Source organism: Conger conger, chromosome 18 (assembly GCF_963514075.1).
Source record: "Conger conger chromosome 18, fConCon1.1, whole genome shotgun sequence".
In the NCBI taxonomy this organism is placed as follows: Eukaryota; Metazoa; Chordata; class Actinopteri; order Anguilliformes; family Congridae; genus Conger; species Conger conger.
Window position 1 is genome coordinate 2,430,565 of NC_083777.1, and position 19,516 is coordinate 2,450,080.

At 46.7% G+C, this 19,516-nt stretch overlaps 1 protein-coding gene across 1 annotated transcript in view; it reads left to right on the forward strand.

Moving 5' to 3' along the window:
- Positions 1–589: 589 nt before the first annotated feature.
- Positions 590–19,516, forward strand: part of LOC133118567 (collagen alpha-1(XXII) chain) — a 115,676-nt gene continuing 96,749 nt past the window's right edge. Inside the window, exons 1-9 of the mRNA XM_061228668.1 lie at positions 590–650; positions 1,165–1,289; positions 4,762–4,833; positions 5,605–5,704; positions 14,898–15,021; positions 15,446–15,721; positions 17,320–17,400; positions 17,571–17,690; positions 18,033–18,095. Coding sequence (XP_061084652.1) covers positions 1,202–1,289; positions 4,762–4,833; positions 5,605–5,704; positions 14,898–15,021; positions 15,446–15,721; positions 17,320–17,400; positions 17,571–17,690; positions 18,033–18,095 — 924 coding nt within the window. The 5' untranslated portion in view covers positions 590–650; positions 1,165–1,201. The remainder of the gene's footprint in view (positions 651–1,164; positions 1,290–4,761; positions 4,834–5,604; positions 5,705–14,897; positions 15,022–15,445; positions 15,722–17,319; positions 17,401–17,570; positions 17,691–18,032; positions 18,096–19,516) is intronic.

Sequence of the window (19,516 nt, forward strand, 5' to 3'; positions counted from 1 at the left end):
CACCGAAGCCCAAAACAGGCTGCCCGAATCGAAAACTGGGACACAAGCCGTATAAAGCCCTTAAAGATACCGTGTCCGGTACTTAGGGTATTTAAAATATAATTGCTTATAGAAATTCACGCTAATATAGCAAATTGTTTCTAGTTACTTGATTAAGACTGATTCAATGGCCTGGAGAATAAAAATAAGAGTAATTAAGCATAGGAGCAAAATACAAACCAAAGATGACAAAGTTTTTAGGACCACAGTGCATCTTTTACGCACCGATTTTTATTTAAATGTAATTGGTCCAGTGCTATACCTTTTATTTTTTGTGGCAAATATTCAGTGCCACTCATCCTCTTCCTATTTGGACGGCAAACGAACTGCGAAGTAAACTTATCCGCAGCGCGGATCAAGTGATAGACAAGATTTCGGAATGTTTGGCTGTGCGCCTTTATGAGTGCCGTTTTAGGGGATAGGTCCACGTGATCCCTTAATCACTCGCCTATTTATTAATGGGATTGCAGCGCTGCTCCGAAACGGATAGTATCACAGCAAATCCCTATTTCGGGTTCATGTTCAGAAAGAGGGTCAACAACCCCTGGTCAGCGTGGACGGGAGGAAGCTATGAATGAATAAGCACACGCGGGTTGTATTCGTAAAGAAAGGTGTTGGTACTGATTGTATCCCATGAGTAGTTAATCAAATTACTGTGTTCAGTTCAGGTGTAATGCGATGGCTACATTTAGCCTACAATAGGCTACTGAAGTGAAGTTAGGGGACTGAATACACTACAATTGATGTGCTGTTATTATTATTATTTTTTGCTGGTGACTTTCGACATTGTTTAGAGATTCCTGCCATTCCAGACCGGTGATGATTCAGGCTAACGGGTGAAATGTAACACTGGAATCCGTTAAAAAAAACTTTTCTCTGCGTGTTTGACATGACACACAACTGTCATTCACAGTGACGGCGTGCACGGGCGTTATATGTTCAGCCACGTGTTTTACTCCTCTTTGCGCGACTTACACTGTTTAGTATATGGCGTAATATAATTTAGATAGAAGACAAATTCCTCTGAAAAGGAAGAAGTATTATTATGTCCCATGCGCAGTAATAATAATAATAATAATACTAAAGAAAAACATGACTAAATGGCTCCCTTCCATCTGTTTGTAGGTTTTCAAGAGGCCATTTCACGTGCGCCAGAGAAGACATGTGTCACCTGCTAAGATGGACTATTTTTCTCGGGATTGTTAGCGCCATTCCTTTTACTTTTGGAATGGCGGTCAGCGAGAGAACAGGTATGTATGCTGTCAACGGGCTGAGAGGACGGTCGAGAAGCAGACCTTCATTTCCCCTGTTAGTTTATAGGGTATGGAAAGGAACTTGGAGCTGTGCTGACAATGGATGCTTCCTACTGTTTGCCTGCATGAAACAATTAGAGTAGCGTCATGTTTTAATCACAGAGCGTTTGGTTTGATGTGGCCTGCATATCCACACGTGGACAGTTACAGTATATGGACATTTTCATCTGGTTACAGAACTTTCTGTGGGTGGTATAGATTTCCCTATTTCTCAGAATACTATGGAGGGATGTTAAAATCTCATGTAATCCTATAAGTGAAATATTTACATCGTTCAGTGGGCTACGGAAACGAGATCACGGGTACAGCACCATTTTTGCATCCCTGAGTATTTCAGTTATTTTGCTTGTGGCCTTGCTCGTGTTGCCAACTTTAGCTCTGAAGAGGCTCAAAGTGCCCAGTGCTGCTCAGCCTCTCCTAGACCAGCCATCATGAAATCTGGACCTTGAATCCAAATCTGGCCCTGGTTTTCTTTTCTCTCAGGTTATTAGCTGAACAATTAGTTCTACAGAGTGGTCTTCACACCTGACTCCTCGGTAAAGGGAGGGTGTAAAACCAGCAGTCCTTGGCCCGTGATTTGATGATCTTTGTCTTAGACTTTCAGATACCTGACCAGGCTGCCCCCAGAACTGCGATTGAGCTGTTTTGACACTCTTTTTCAGTCTCCAAACAGCAGTCATGAATTATGCAGACTGGTGTGTCTGGTTGCCTTTGAAAGGAATAATTTTGCGAGAATATTTTGAAATCGTACTGCTAACAGAATTGGTGGCATTTTGGACACAAACTCCACATCCTGGTGTCACAATGCACTGATTGAAGGACAATGGGGCTGATTTTCTGCATGTCATCAACGGCATAAACACAAATGCATAAATCAGTGAGTCAGCTTTCTGTGGCTTTATTTTATCTTATTTCATTAGGTTGTCTTTGTGTTTCATTCATTCACTTTTACTCTCAGCCATACACCCTCACAATTGTGCATTGTGAAGTTTTAATGTCAGCCTATGTCAGAGCCAGTAGTATGTAAACATACTGCCACTCACAATGCGATTGGCCAGAACAGATTGGCCAAAACAGAACCCTGTTTTCACCAACACTCTCAGAAAATGGTTCTTTGGCTTGTCTCCATAGAGGAACCCTTTCCAGTTCTTTATGGAGCCCTCTGTCATAGACGTGAAGTGTGGAAGCTCCCAGACAAGGAGCCATTTTACTCCACATAGAACCCGTGAAGATAAAGGCTAATTCTGTGGAATCAACAGGTTTTGGAACCATTTTTTTCTGAGAGTGCCGTACTAACACAGGTGCTGTTACGCTTCCAGGTTTCAGAGACTTCAAGCGATTCTGAAATTATGCAACACAATCACATTCTTGTGTCGGTTGTTTGCTCATGCAAGTCTAATTCATGGTTGCTGCCATGGAAAACTGAAGAAGAAAAAACCCCAGAAAAACACATGTCAAACACAAATGGAAGAGTATGACAGCAGATTGAATAGCTTGGCTGACGCTGTTGCACTGGGCTGATATAATTTACCCCCTCTTGTTCTTTCTCTTTGCTTTGGAAAACAAATTGTGAGTGTTGTATGAGATGGAAAGAGCTTAAACCTTTTTATGTTCAGAGATGATACATACATCGTATCTGTCTTTTGGATGACATTTTGGACATATGTTCAGAGGAGATTCATATATTATATATATTATTAGCATTCATCTTATGTGTCTTTATGATAAAGATTAGGAAATATGAAGTGGCCACATATAGTGGGTGAGAATTAAAACTTATATCCCTGAACTTTTGGCAGATCAATATTTGACACATCAATGATTATATACGGTATGATGGCTCTCTCGGTTTTGTTTATGATCTATTTATTTTTATGGTTCTGTTGACTGGATACTGAGGACAGTGAGGGCACCAATATTTAAAAAAGTAAACCCAGGGAAAATGGTTTGCTTGTTGCGGTGAACCATGGCTTTATAAATCATATAATGTTATAATGTGTGTGAGTGTGTGTGTTCAGGTGTGTTCATGCAACAGTGCGTGCATTCATGTGTGCATGTGCATGTGTGTCTGTGTGTGAGTGTGTTAGTGCAAGCATGCATGCATGTGTGTGTGTGTGTGTGTGCTTGCATGCGTATGTGTGTGCCCGTGTGTGTGTTTGTGTGTGTGGGCATGCCATGCATGTGTGTGTGTGCCCGTGTGTGTGTTTGTGTGTGTGGGCATGCCATGCATGTGTGTGTGTGCCCGTGTGTGTGTTTGCGTGTGTGTATGTGTTTCTGTGTGTGTGCGCTCCCTCACTCTGAACACTGCCTGTGGCGTTTTACATGAAACTGATCACATGATTTACATGAAACTCCGAAACAGGTGTCTGAAGATCCACAGGGGTCCACGATGGAGCAAACTGAAAACATCCTCTTCGTAATTTGTTTATATTTAAATATTTCATGAACTATGCAATATGTCAGTATCGGAAACTACATGCACAGGCATCCGTGTACAGGTAGTAAACATAAGAGTGAAGTACCAGATCCAGTGGGGAAGGGTTCTGGGTGTTCTGTGGTGTCCGTGTATAGGTAATGAACATCAGTAGATCCAGTGGGGAAGGGTTCTGGGTGTTCTGTGGTGTCCGTGTATAGGTAATGAACATCAGTAGATCCAGTGGGGAAGGGTTCTGGCTGTTCTGTGGTTATCTTGACCCACTGTGTGCTTCCAGGCAGGGTCGGTGTCAGTTATATGGTCCTGATTGATCATCTTCACCCCGTGTTAAAGCCTTTATACCCTGCGGAGAGGGATGTCTTTCGGGGTGACTTCACCGCCACAGACACAGCAGGGGTAGATATCCAGCTGCTTCAGCAGCATAACATGGTTGTTATCTGTTTTCCACGGCCTTCTGAATTCATGGGATGTTCTGGAACATCATTTGAGTCCAACACAGAATGTCCTCACAACATTACTGAAATGTCTTGTCAATGTTAGAACATTATCAGTACAAGGCAAGAACAATGTTTCGTGTTAGCTGGGGAGTTGATTGGCTTTCTCCTGTGCGGTCGTATTGCTCCCGTAGAATCCCAGATCCTGGTAGAGTGTACCTTGGGGAATACGGGCTGAACTAGCTTCGTATAATGGGATGACATCGTATTAATTGACTTTACATTGGTGGTTCCATTTATTCTTCACTACCTATTTGTGCTAGTGTGCTAATTAGCCGCTGTGGTCTAGCCTGTAGTAGCTGTTGACCTTAGCCATTTTACCGAGGCCGAGCTCCTCAGTCACTGGGCTGCGGTCTCAGGAGAGCTCCAGATGAAAAGTCAGTGAACCCTGGAGGTAAACGGCTGATGACATTTCTCTGAACAGCCTGTGGTGCCATTTAACCTTGTCTTAACGTGTGACCTATGTGAATTTGATTTGTAGATGATTCGTGCCCTACTTTAAGAATAGAAGAGAGCCGGTTTGTCCAGCGTCTGAAGTCTCACGAAATCACAGGTAAGCATCGCAAAGGTTATGTTGGATCAGTGGAAGTTTTGTTTCAAGTTGAAAATGTAATTGTAATAATATTATTTAAATTTATTGCAATAACATAATTTTTTTTAAAGTGCAACTTTATTGGTACGGTACCTCTCGGAATATCTTTCAGAGAGGTACTGTACCAATGTCCAAGGAAGGGGAAGTCACCGGGGGGCATTCATATATTTAATTACTAATTTCAACCCCCCCGCACAAAATACCCTCCCACGCCGATGGAGCATCCGAGATTTGAAAAGGTGCCAATTTTATTTTGGGGTAGCACTGAATCAGTATGCTAAATCACGTACATACGTGCAATATGGTCATACACAGTAGCATTTTGACTGATGCATATCCTGGGGGTTCATGCTTAAAATCTCAGGTGGGACTAATGGCCAGTGCTTGTGCCAAGTGCTATAGCTGCAGGCTAAATGTATCGTTGGGTCCATTGGCATTTAAAACTGAAATGGTGCCAGATGATCTGCTGGTGGAATCAGTATTAATGCATCTTGTGTTTCTGCCAAATGATGGATAGCTATCGCTACGTTTTTCCGCTTCCCTTCGATAAACAGAATTCCTAGCGCTGCCACCGTAGCGCTGGTTTCGCACGATGATGTCATCGGGTCGGGGGGCGGGGGGAGGGAAGCGGGAGTGGTGGGTGGTTTGAGGACTCTCGTCTTTGGGGAGCACTCTCCCAAAATTAGACGTGTGCTGTGCTGCTGTTGATATGTGCCCGCTTCCTGTGTGCAGGATTTGATCTGACAGAGAAGTTCCTGTTGCGGAAAGGGACCGTGACCGAGGACCGGCCGTCCTTCCGCCTGGGCAGCACGCCCCTCATCAAGCCCACCGAGTGAGTGGAGCCACAGCCCGTTCGCCTCCCATCGCTTTCAGATAAAGTCACATTCCTGGGGTTCAGTATTCCAGGAATGGTAAATGGTAAATGGTTGGCATTTATATAGCGCCTTTATCCAAAGCGCTGTACGATTGATGCTTCTCATTCACCCATTCATACACACACTCACACACTGACGGCGATTGGCTGCCATACAAGGCGCCGACCAGCTCGTCAGGAGCATTTGGGGGTTAGGTGTCTTGCTCAGGGACACTTCGACACAGCCCGGGGGGATCGAACCGGCAACCCTCCGACTGCCAGACGACTGCTTTTACCGCCTGAGCCAATGTCAGGAATTAGTTCCCTGCTGTAAAATCCAGCGATGCCAGCTTGTCCTTCTTAACAATTGAGCAGGTCAAGCTGGTCATAAGCTGGTCTAGCTGGGAATGAGCTGGTCAACCAGCTAGTGCCGGTAGCCTGTCTGAGCTGGTAGCTGGTCAACCAGTTTCCAGCTGTTTCAAAACATAGATTGGGCGTTCAAACCATGTCAATCTGAGAGCTGGTCTGAACTGGTCAATGAGCTAAACTGGTCTGAAATGGTAAACCAGATACCAGCTGATTCAAAACCTAGTTTGAGATGTTTTTTTTCAGCAGGGTTGACTATGACGGTTTTGACTTTTTCAGGCCCTGTTACATTGACAAAGACGTAAAGTATACTGTCTCTGTTTTCAACAGGGCCAGGTAAAGTCAACACTGCTGTCTAATGCTAAACCTGTTGTGCAGCACAAATAAATGTAAATCATTGGCCATTCACTGTCAATGGCATAAATAACAGCTGAAGCTTATTACAGTCCGATGTGTCATTTCCTGACACGCGTCGCATGATGTGGCATCAGTAGTGCATTTCCGTGTGTTTTTTTTCCGTTGTGGAAACATGCTGCGGGTTTGTTGGGTTTGTTGGGTGTGCTTATATGTGTTGGCCTGGAAGTGCAAGCTGAAGCTGGAATATCTTTCCAAGAGGTACTGTACCAAAGTCCGAGGAGGGGGAGTCACCGGGGGGCATCCTATATTAAATGACTCGTTTCAGCCCGCCGCACAAAATAACCCCCTGCACCGATGGAGCATCCGAGATTTGAGAAGGCGCCAAGTCGATATTGCATTTCACCGCTTGCAAACTAATATTTTCTCAGGGTGTTGGTTTGCCCACGGCTGGGCTCATATCCGGAGGAAAAAGACAGACCTTTAAGACAGGCTCCTGGCAGGTTGACATGAGGTGGTCCGCAGTTCCCTGCCTCTGAAAGAGATTATTCCATCTGGGCTCCGTTAATGAGCGAGGGCCAACGCTGGGGCGGAGACCTGACCGAAGACGTGCGGAAGGGAGCGCCGCTTTTGGGAAAAACCATGTCCTGCTGATGTTCCAACGTTAGATAATGTTTCAGAAAGAAATGCTATGAAATATAACGAACAGCAGTGGGTCCTAACCCTGCTCCTGGAGATGTATTGTGCTGATCGTTTTCACTCCAACTAACAAAGCACACCTCATGCAGTAGCTACTCAAAAACAAGTCTCAACAAGAGTAGTCTTGTGTTTCTTCTTAAAACAAGACTTTGATCTTATTTCTATAACTTGTACTTTAAATAAGACAAATATTCCCAGTGAGGTGAGACATTTTCACTCATTTCAGGATTTGCCAATGGGGAAATAAGAACATATCACTTGTCAAGCAAAGTGTATCTTAAAGCAAACAAATATTTTCCACGTGATTTAATAAAATTGAAGTCTCATTATTAGCCGAAAACACTTTGTAAAGCACACTTTTTTGCAGTGTAGATCTTATTGAGCTGCTAATTAGTAGAATAATTTGTGCCAAATTACGCACACATTAACGTCGACAGAACAGTAGATCTCGAGGAACAGGATTGGGAATCACTGATTTACAACATCATAGGCTCCTGGCTTTATAGTTTCCTGTGTGTAGTCATGCAAGTAACCTTAATAGCAGATACTGAAATTGTCCCTGCGCTGTTGCTGTGGCAGGTTCTTTATCAGTCATAGTGCTGTATAGCTTTGTTTTTCTTGGAGTTAGGTTTGTCGAAGTTTTGACTGATATGTAGGTCTGCCCTGTGTAATTATTTGTTTGTATCATTGTCTTAAGTGGAAGACAGAGTTTTGTCTGAATTTTATGAGACAAAGAAACTAGTGTGGCTAAAAATAGTATTTTGTGTTGTTCTCAGCCTGGTATGTCTTCACAAGAACATTTTTAGCATTCCTATGACGAATCAAAAATCCATCAGTGAATCAATTATTCAGGACATCTAATTACCAGTCTTTACTGTCCCATTTCTCTAACTTGTGTTTCAGCTGTTTCAGACCTGTAACAAAAAATCCATTTACATATTTGTTATACCGGAACATGTAGAGTAACGCGATTTTAGCCAAGCAGCACACAGACTCCTGACTGAGGAGCAGGTGTTGCTCTTTAGGTCCGGCGTTGTAAACTCCGTTCTGCGGACTGACACTGCCCCTGTAAAAGAACTCTCCCACCGCGGAGGAGGAAGGGAGGTATTTTTAGACCCACACAACTGTAAACACACCGTCCCCTCTCGGTGGCTAGCGAGCGAATCGGCACGGCAGGTGATTTGCGATCTGTTGCCCCCGCCGAATCCAAAGCAAAGCCCACAACAGCGTATCCTCTTCCCTCTCGGCCCGTGGACCTCCCCCCCGTGCCAGAACCCCACTGGGTTCTGCTCCTTCTGCTGGGGGGAGGGGGGGGGGTAGGGTGACGGTTGGGTTGTTGGGTGTAAGATCCATGGAGTCTTTATCTCCAATTATTTGAGCGTGCTGACAGTTGATGGTGCTCGTCAGCTGAGAGGTTTAGGTTGAGGGGGGGTTGAGGGGGGGTAGGGAACGAGGAGTCTGTCCCCCCTCCCTGTCTGAACTCCAAACATCTCTCACTTTGCCCCCAGGAAATGGCGCTGGTCTCGCCTTTCACAGGTCTGGCCTGCGGTCAGTTTGCCCGGAGGCCTGATTGATACTGTTACAGGCAGGCCGAAGCCTCCTCCCTTCCTTACCATGCTTTTTACGAGATGAAGGATTAGGTCAGTTCCTGCTGTCCAAATTTAACCCCCCTAAGTGTATTTTCCAGCCCTAAATTACATTTTGCCGTCTGTCGACACGTTTGTGCTTCTGAGATTGGTGCTATTTTTGTGGGGCCGGACAGTGGTCTGTTGCGTATGCACCTGTGAGATGTTGTTTTGTTTAGGTCCTTTTTCTGTTTGGCCCCTGCTGCAGTTCTGACATCCCTGCTGAAAAAACAGCTCAAGCTAGGTTTTGAAAAAGCTGGTCGCTGTTTGACCCGTTCAGACCAGCTCCCAGCGCAACAGGGTTTAGCTCAGTGGTCACCAACCCTGTACCTGGAGAGCCACCGTCCTGTAGGTTTTCCCTCCACCCCAAACAAAGCACACCTCACTCAACAGCTAGATATCTGTATCAAGCTGCTAGTTAGTGGAGTCAGGTGTGCCAAATTCAGGATGAAACCAGGGTTTAGCTGGTAGACAAGTTCAGACCAGCACCCAGCTTGACATGGTTAGCTATGTTTTGAAACAGCTAGAAGCTGGTTAACCAGCTACCAGGTCAGACAAGCTACCAGCAGTTGACCAGCTCATACCCAGCTAGACCAACTTTATGACCAGCTCATACTTTGTCATATCTGGATTTTACAGCGCGGATACACGGCTGTGGCTTTGTCGTGTTGTGTGGTGTGTTTCCGCCAGACACGAGAGCTCTTAACACACCATGACGGAGTACATTGACGATACTTTGCACCATTACCAGGAACAAAGGACTGAGATTGCTCACGTTTGCAGTTTCCCACTGCTTGCATACTCTTTCCCAAGAGGATTAAAAACACCCACAAATGCAATGTGACTTCAGCGTATCCACTTTGCTGCTGGATTCTAAACCTAGCAGTTGTTGTTTTTTTCACCACAAACTTCTTCAATTTCTGATATGCCCTTGCTTTCAGTCTGCTTAAATAAGCCTGGCATTTGTGTAGGCCCTAATTACAGCTTTGGTTATGAGTGTGTGGTCTGCTTGATACTCCAGCTCTCAAGATACCAGGCAAGGTGGTAAAGAGTTCAATTAAAATCTTCCCAAGTAGCAATTAGCCATGCATCTCGCTTTTGTGTGTTTTTATAAGTGTGCGCTTTTAATGAGATTAGAGCTTAAGGTGAGGACTCAAGACTCAGAGAAATGCTAAATCTGTTTACAAAACACAGGAAATGCTCGCAATGAAGGCACTCGACTGAAAGTGAAATCAGTCTTCATGAAACTCTGGCCTATCTCTGTCTCTGTCTCTGTCTCTGTCTCTGTCTCTCTCTCTCTCTCTCTCTCTCTCTCTCTCTCTCTCTCTCCCTCCCCCACTGCCCCTCCCTCTCCCTCACACACACACACACACAGATGCATACATCACACACACAGATGCACAGACACGCATTCACCCACACTCACACACTCTCAGAAATAAAGTGACAGTGGAGGTACATTTCCCAAATGTACCCTGAAAATTCAGTCATGTTCTCTTTGGGTGCAAATTAGTTTTCCAAGTTAAAAAAGCAATTAATTATATATTGCTGGCGAGGGGTACAATTTCATGTATCTATGGGGTAATGGCCCAGCAACAAACATTTAGGCACTTTATTTGCATACCTTTATTTGCACACATACACACTCACGCACACGCACACACGCTCACACACACACGCACACACACGCACACACACAGGCACACACGCACACACACACACACACACACGCCCACACATACACACACATGCACGCACACACAGACACACGCCCACACACGCCCACACACACACGCACACACACGCACACACACATACACACACGCACACACACACACACACGCACACACACACGCACACACACACACACGCCCACACATACACACACACACGCACACACACAGACACACACAGACACACGCACACACACACACGCCCCCACACACACACGCATACACACACACACGCACACACACACACACACACACACGCCCACACACACACGCGCACACACGCACACACACACACACACACGCACACACCCGCACGCACATGCAGACACACACACACACACACACACCATGCACAAAGACCTGACATAATTGACTTGTGCATCCTTTTTATGTGCGGGCCGCAGACGTCTGTCGGCTGAACTGCGGGTCGTCGAGTCTTAACCACCTCTGACCCTGAAAGGTCTCCAGGGTCAGTCTCTGTGGACTCGCCCTCTGTCCACAAAATCAAAGTCTTGTTCTTCATTCTCCCTGTCTGTGGATGTCAGCAGCATTACATGACTGTGAAAAAGGTGCTACTCAGAGACATTATAGCCCACTCAATATTAACTCACTCACTATAATATGGAAGGAATCGTTAGCTATCACTTTGCCAAATAAATAATGCAGAACTACCTCAGATGTACTGGGAATTGGCATTATTTGAACTGCAACAGTAACAAAGGCAGAGAAAAGTTGTTTCCCAGGTTATCAAGACCCCAGTGCAAAACATAAAAAAACGTACCATGATCCACAAGGTAGTTAGTTGTCATCCATGTAGCATCGATTGGGCCTTTAAGTGACATCAGTTCCTCTTTAATTGTCATGTCAGCAGGAGTCATTAGGGGCCCTTGGGACCACGAATGTCACCACGGTAACCCTTCCTCTTAAACCAACTGAGGACTTGTGTCCTCAATTTCTATTTATTTATTTATTTATTTTTATTTTTATTTTTTAAAAATTTTGAACCCATTTCTCAAGTGTGCGAAGCATTTTCCCCCAGGGAAGAATACCTCAGTTGTCCTCTGTCATGTGACGCACACACACACACACACACACACACACACACGCTTAACTTCCTTTCCCCTCTGCTTCTATCCTCCTGACAAAAGCATTTGATCCCGCTATAGCTTTAACCGGGTGCATATATCATTTTAATAATGCTCGGGGCCCATGGTGGCACAGCGCAGGAGGACAGGGGAGTGGGGATGATGTATTATAGCAGAAACTCATTTCCAGACCTGTCTGTCTGGGGCACGCTCTCTCCCTCCCGGCAGCCTCTGCAGGACAGCCACTCAGCTCCCGGCTCCCGCTCCTCATCCCCACCCGCTCCCGCTCCTCATCCCCACCCGCTCCCGCTCCTCATCCCCACCCGCTCCCGCTCCTCATCCCCACCCGCTCCCGCTCCTCATCCCCAGCCCACCCACTCCCTCTGCTCATCCCCAGCCGCTCCCGCTCCTCATCCCCACCCGCTCCCGCTCCTCATCCCCAGCCGCTCCCTCTGCTCATCCCCACCCGCTCCCTCTGCTCATCCCCAGCCGCTCCCTCTGCTCATCCCCACCCGCTCCCTCTGCTCATCCCCAGCCGCTCCCTCTGCTCATCCCCACCCGCTCCCTCTGCTCATCCCCAGCCGCTCCTGCTCCTCATCCCCAGCCGCTCCCTCTGCTCATCCCCAGCCGCTCCCGCTCCTCATCCCCAGCCCACCCGCTCCCTCTGCTCATCCCCAGCCGCTCCCGCTCCTCATCCCCAGCCCACCCACTCCCTCTGCTCATCCCCAGCTGCTCCCGCTCCTCATCCCCAGCCCACCCACTCCCTCTGCTCATCCCCAGCCGCTCCCGCTCCTCATCCCCAGCCCACCCACTCCCTCTGCTCATCCCCAGCCGCTCCCGCTCCTCATCCCCAGCCGCTCCCGCTCCTCATCTCCGCCAACAAAGAGCTCGCTCAGCCTCTCCCTCTGGCTGCCACGGTCCTGGTGTGTGCGGAGCTGCCTCACTCTGGCTTCAGAGCGATGAATGGAGATGGGCCGTGTGTCTATCGCAGAGGCAGTTTCCATGCATTTAATTAGAGTACTGTTCAGTTCCACGCTGTAGTACCTCAATTATCCCAGTTCCTGGAGAGCTACAGGGTCAGCTGGTTTTTGTTGTTACCCGGCACTTAATTAATCAGTTAGAGTAGTTGATTTCTCAGTTAACTCACCTCACCTGGTTGCCTGGGTCTCGACAGGGTGCTGATTTTAAGGTGAAAACAAAAACCAGTAGACCCAGTAGCTCTCTAGGACCGGGGTTTGTGGTGGACAAGGTTTGCGTTTGCATTGCCTTGAATATGAAGGAAGTTGTGAATACTTTGAAAGTTGTAATATTTTGTAACGAAGCTTACTCATTTGAAGGAACAGAAAGGGCTGGTTTCACAGACAGAGATTAAGCCTAATCCTGATCTAAATTCAATTTTAAATGGGAATTATCCACACTAAACTCACTTTAGTCCAGGACTTCATCTGTCTCTGAGGGGCTCATGCAAAGTCACTTGATACTTGATACTTTTCTGAGAGAACTAAGGCACGCTTCTCACACAGACATCGCTTTCAGTTTCTTTCCCTTATGCTGTTATCAGTATAAATCATGGATTATGTGCTGTAGAGGCAAGGGCTGCAGTATGCTGTGGAAGATAAGAAGATGGATTTAAGGAGGTTACAGGTTAGATTTCATGGTAGGACAGGGATGTTGTACTCTTCGATCATTGCATTTAAACTGAATTCCTGCAATAAATATTGCACAGTTGTATAAATGTATGCTATTTAGAAAATAACATCTGAGCCATGTACATAAATCATGTCATATTATGGTATTCGGTAATGAACAAAATAATGGACTCGATGGTGTCCTTTATCGTGAGGATGAAAGTACACTACTCCAATACGTTCAACATATGGATCAATATTAATTCAGTCCTGCTTTTATATCACGAGTACACTAAACAAAATTAGATATGCTGAATAAATCATAACTGACATAAAATCAAAACATTTTTATGTGGATATGCATTATATGTGAGCTGCATTCCTCTAAAATAATTTCTGTTATTATATTTAAATATGTTTCTTTGCCTGTAGTCTCAACCTGAAAAACATAGTCAGACGATGTTCCATAATGAGATTGTTCTTACTTAATAAAGCTATGCTTTTAAAAATTAATTTGGGGAATTTAGGCTCTTTTTTTAACCAAACCTTTTTATTTAATCACTGAATTTGTTAGATTATTTCTATATTTTTTTTAAACAAAAAAGGACAAATGTCAAAATGACAGCTGCAGTGGATGAGTCAGACCATTGAGAAGGCACCTAGCTCCAGTGACATTCCCTGATTCACAGACAAGAAGTAAGTATTAGCACTCATCCTGGAATACGATTTAGAAATAGCCTGGTAATCCCGCTGTCATATTCAGGCTAGCCTGCTCAGTAGCGCAGGGTCTGTGGTGACCAGACAGGGCTTCCCACTGCTCACAACCGTTTAGAGACTAAATTACATCCCAAGACTTGCAATCAGACCGGCCGGGATTACGGTTTAACGCTCGGGCTGCCCGTGCGAGTGTAGAGTGGAACAGCAGTTGGAGAGCTCCTAAGAACAGGGCTTCCGGTTCAAATCCCCGGCGAGACGCTGCTACGACTCCCCTGAGTACAGCTCTTAGCCTGAAGAAAACGCTAACCGCTTTAGCAAAGGCCATGTTGTTTCCATTTATCATGAGGCAGGCATGTGCAGTAAGTTACCATGGATAAGGTGTCTCGTACAACAATAGAGCGCTGTGATTGCTCTGTCTCCCACCTAACACAAATGTCTGTTTGAATATATGAAGGGGGCTGGTTAGATTAGGTTCCTTCCCCCCATGACAGCATCCATCACTCCCACTGTTTCCAGCGTGTCTGTGGTCACAGTGTGTCACTGTCCATCTTTCTAATACTGTCCACTCTCTGAAATAAAATGAAAATGGATGTACATTTTTGTTCTTCAAGGATGAAATGTCCCAAATGTACCCTGAAAGTACAGTAATGTTCCCTTCACGTACAAATGAGTTGATTTTCCATGCAAACATGCTACAAATGAGTTATCTATTGCTGGCTATGGGTACCATTTTATGCACCGATCAGGTACCGCTCTTGAGACAAGCATTTATACCTCCTTAGGCACTTTTAGTACCTCTATTTCAGAGAGTGTAACCCCATATCTCCGCCTGTCAATTTTATAGCGGCTCACCTCACCATCAAAGTGTCTATCCACCTCTCCACTTCTCTGCTCTTCATCAATCCAGCATTCCCTTTCTTCCTTCTTCCTCCTAACTTCCCGTTTTGTGGCTCCTGCTGTTTCAGGTTTGTCTTTCCTAACGGACTCCCGGATGAATACTCCCTGGTGGCTATATTTCGCCTGCGAAAGACCACCAAGAAAGATCGCTGGTACCTCTGGCAGATTTCTGACCAATCGGGAGGCTCACAGGTAGGGTATCTGTGCACAGGTCTTTTTAATACAGAGGGAACAGGTTTGATAAAGGGCATCTTTTGGGAAAACTGTCGTTTTCAAACAGAAAATAGCTTTTATGGTTCTTTTAGCACCATTGAGCAGCCTCAAGGCAATGTGCGACAATGTGTGACAATGTCTGCAGCACACCAGGGTCAAATACATTATTGTTTTGGATTCAAGCACTTTTCAACACTTTACTGAGCTTTCCTGGTGTATTGTAGATACTCTCAGAAAGTGCAGACCCAGCAGTCTGGTCCTCCAGGTTGGCTCAGGTGCACCACACACGATCGATCGAGCGCAGAAAGCTCTTTGAATCCAAAACGGTTACGCATTTGAGCCTGGTCCGGTCCGGTCCGGTCCGGCGCTGTCACAGGTCTGGTTCACCGGTCCCACCACACAGGTGTCCATCATCGTTGACGGCAGCAAGAAGGTGGTGGAGTTTTCGGCGGGAGGCCTCCTGAAGAGCAGCCTGCACTACACGTTCCGGGGCCGGGACCTGCAGTCCCTGTTCGACCGGCAGTGGCACAAGCTGAGCGTCACGGTGCAGGCCAGCATCCTGTCCATCTACATGGACTGCAAGCTCATCGAGCGGCGCCTCACCGACGAGAAGGACGCCGTGGACTCCGGGGGGCGCACGCTCATCGCCACGCGCATCGAGGACGGGCGGCCCGTGGACGTGAGTCCCCTGCTGATAAAAACCGCTCCAACTAGGTTTTGAAACAGCTTCTTGGTTGCTGGTTGACCAGTTCCGACCAGCTCCCAACTTGAGATATTTGACCAGCTCAAGCCATGTTTTGACCAGCTAGCAGCTCAGCCCCCAGCTCAAACACACAACCAGCACTTTGCTGGTTGACTAGCTAATCGCCAGATAGACCATCTTTACGACCAGCTTGACCAGCTCAATTTACAAGTGGGTCAAGCTGGCATTGCTGTATTTTACTTAAAAAAACAGCTCAGAGACAGCTGGAACACTTACAATGAGCTACTGCCAATCACTGACATAGGACCTGCCAATCAATACGCTTAGCTTTCCATACTATGGCATCAGTGAGCCACTGATAATAAAGGGTTGATGCTTTTGGGATTTGTGAAGCTTGCCCATCACCGATTTTTATTCAGTCAGTCTGCACTAAGCTGCAGCTTTGTAAAGTTCTGCCGTCCTTTGCGACGAACAGACAGCTGGCCCGTGAAGAGAAGGCTTTCCTGGTCCGCTGGTCTTACGAGGCCCCCGGGGGGGGGGGGGTGGCGGCGGTTTGGGCTCGGCGCTGAAGTGCCAGATGAACTGCCGTCACCGTGAACTTGATCCAGATGTTTAATCCAGCCCGAGTCATCCATCTCAATCACTCTCTCAGGACGTTGCGTGAGATGCGAGTGGCAGGGTGTTTAGACCGCCATTAACGTGACGGACGGGTCGAAATTTGTTAGGTCCCGGAACCCTTGAGTGACTGAAGGCTGATTGGCCCGGGCTCTGTAAACGGCTGAGCAGCTTGCGCGGTAACAGCTGAAGAATTCGGGTGATGTTTGGGTGAAGTTTCCATCTCGGCGGGCGGCTGAGGAGCGGGAGCATTCCTGGCCTCCATTACAGGACGTTGCTGTGACATTCTGGAGGGGTTTGATGGCACTAAAGAGCGCTGTGGGAGGAGAAAACAATGGCCCTTACAATGCAGTGATGTCATCAGGGCTGAGAGGCTGGTGGTCTGGTAGCAGGCACTGTGCTTTATACACATCCACGTACTTACTGTGTACTGTATTACATAAACACATGGAGCCCTGCACTACAAAAACCCCAAACTAAGTCAAACTCAAGCCGTTTTGTCATACTCAAAGTGAGGGGGACGCTTGCCTCACACACCACCATGTGCAGCCACAAACCAGGGTGATGCAGTGGCAGCCATTTTGCACCAGAATGCTTACCACACATCAGCTGAGGTGGAGAGGGAGAGAACAATTTTAATCATTTAAGGCAATTAAATCAGGGGACCGGGTATGGAACCCTCTGCTCTTTGCGGTGAGTATCATGGGATCAGTCAGGACCTCAGTTTTTTATTTTTACAGTATTGACAATGAGCTGAGACAGTTTGACACATTTGACAATGGGGTAAGAAAATTCCACTTTTCAAGCGAACAGTAACTTAAAACAAGCTAAAATTTGCTACTCAAGAGAAAAAAAGAAACAAAATACTAAATACTAAATACTAAAGACTTTTTTTGTAGTGTGGTGAGTTGATTGAGATGAATCACTTTGGTTGTGTGGATGTTGTCTCTGTCGTACAGATTGAGCTGCAGCAGATCCTGGTGTACTGCGACCCCAGGCTGGCGGAGCAGGAGACCTGCTGCGAGATGCCCGGCTCCACGGTACGCTGCCCCCCTCTGCCTGGCGGCAGTACTGCAGCCTGTGGTCTGTGGAACCAGGTCACGTCCCAGCCTGGCGCCGGCGCCGTCCCGCCTTCACTCCGTCTCCGGGGGGGAACCCACTCTGAGACCTGCAGTACGCGTGTCCTTAATATTAAATCATTTTTGTGCAGTGCGCTCCGTCGGAGGTCATGGAAGCCACCCCGCCCGCGCCGGTGACCAGCCCCCTCCCGAGGATGCTGTCCCAGCAGATCGTCCGTCGTGGGGACGCGTGCTACTGCCGGGGAGAGAAGGTAGGCCGTTTTAGAGCGAGGTGCGGGGGCGCGGAGTGTTCTGGAGACGGGGAACGCGTTCTGTTCCTGTCCCTCCCCTGCTGTGTGCTCCCCTGGGCTGCCGGTGTGTACCGAACAAAGCACAAATTAAAGCGCCAATTAAATCACATTTACCCCAGCTGTAATCAGAGACACAACCCCCCCTTCTCCCGAACTCCTGGGGCTGTGTGACAACGCTTTAGAGGAGTGCATGCAAGGTTGCCGTATTGCATTTCTGTTGCATTTATTGGCCATTTATGGGAAGGTGATGTTAGGGATTTATGTGTGTGAGTTTTATGTCTTTATCAATTTTTTCATTTATAGGGAGAGCAAGGATTGCCAGGCTTGGAAGGACTCCCTGGGATGAAGGGGGATAAAGGTGACAAGGTAAGAACTGCAGTCCAGTTTGAAACTTTCTGTGAGACCTGCAGTGGACATGCAGTGTCCTGTGACAATCTAAGAGCAGGGTGTGTGTGTGTGTCACAGAGAGGAAGAGAGAGGGGGAGATAGAGAGAGAGAGAGAGAGAGAGGGAAGGAGAGAGAGAGAGGGAGACTGCACTGCTTCTGCCTTTATTTGTATTTTTTAAACTAAAGACAATACGCGTGTGTGTTCGTCTGTGCGTACATGTGTGCAGTTGTGTCTATATGTACGTACATAAGTATGCATGTATGTACGTGTGTGTGTATGTATGCATATGACTGGGGAGGTAGTGGTGGCTAAAGCACTAGACCCGCTCTTTTTGTCTCAGAGAAAGAGTTGGTTGGGGATGTGGGGACAGGGGGCAGTGGGGTATGGGAGGAATTTGTTACAGTGAACAGGTGCTGATGTGCCTATTAATGCCAGATGGCCTTTGAGGTCAGCAGCCTAATTACCTCTGTGTGGTCTGGGTACGGACACATTAGTCAAAACGAGACCTTGTTTTGTTTTCGATGGTCACTCAGGAATTCCTCCTGGGTTCAGCAAAGATGCCCATGTTCAATCACTACACTGCAGGGCCTGTTTAGAGGAGTGAGGAGTCAGGCGTTTGTTTGGCTCTGGAGAGTCTGTGTACATGCCTTCTGCAGCTAAATGATGAATTTCTCTGCCCGTATAAACTTAATCCCCTAAAGTGACTTCGCTGACTGGCTGATTACACAAGCCCCACTTTAACATGGCATTGTGACAGGTGCTGGACATGCGTGGCCAAGTGTGCTGCTTGTGGTTAAAAGAGCATATTTATTTCATTAAAGCAACTCGCTTCCACAAATATGAAGAGCAAATAGTAGGGTGACCGTTCCTTTAGCTTCCTGGCAACGGTTACGTTTAATTTGTGCAAAATATTTGCAAGCGTCTCAATTCAGTGACACTGTCGTCATCACTCAGTGTACTGACCGGTGGGGACTGGAGCAGCGACTTCTCCTCATGTTCAGAGAATGAAACGTCTTATTTAAGATCGCTAATCTCTTGATCCCCCTTCCCCATCTCCACAGATTCTACAATTGGCATATAAGCCAAGTATAAGACTTAACTTCAATTTTCTTTATACTGGCTTTGCAGTACCATAGTCAGTTAGAGATGTGAACAAATGAATACCAATGGTCATGATGTACGAAAATAATTAATGGATCTCCTGTAGGATATATATAGGAACCACTCAGTTCCAGACCCTGCTGTGCTATGCCAGCTTGCCCAGCTTGAAAATTGAGCTGGTCAAGCTGGTCATGAGCCGGTCTAGATGGGTATGAGTCGGTCTAGATGGGTATGAGCCGGTCTAGCTGGGTATGAGCCGGTCTAGCTGGGTATGAGCTGGTAAACCAGCTGTTTCAAC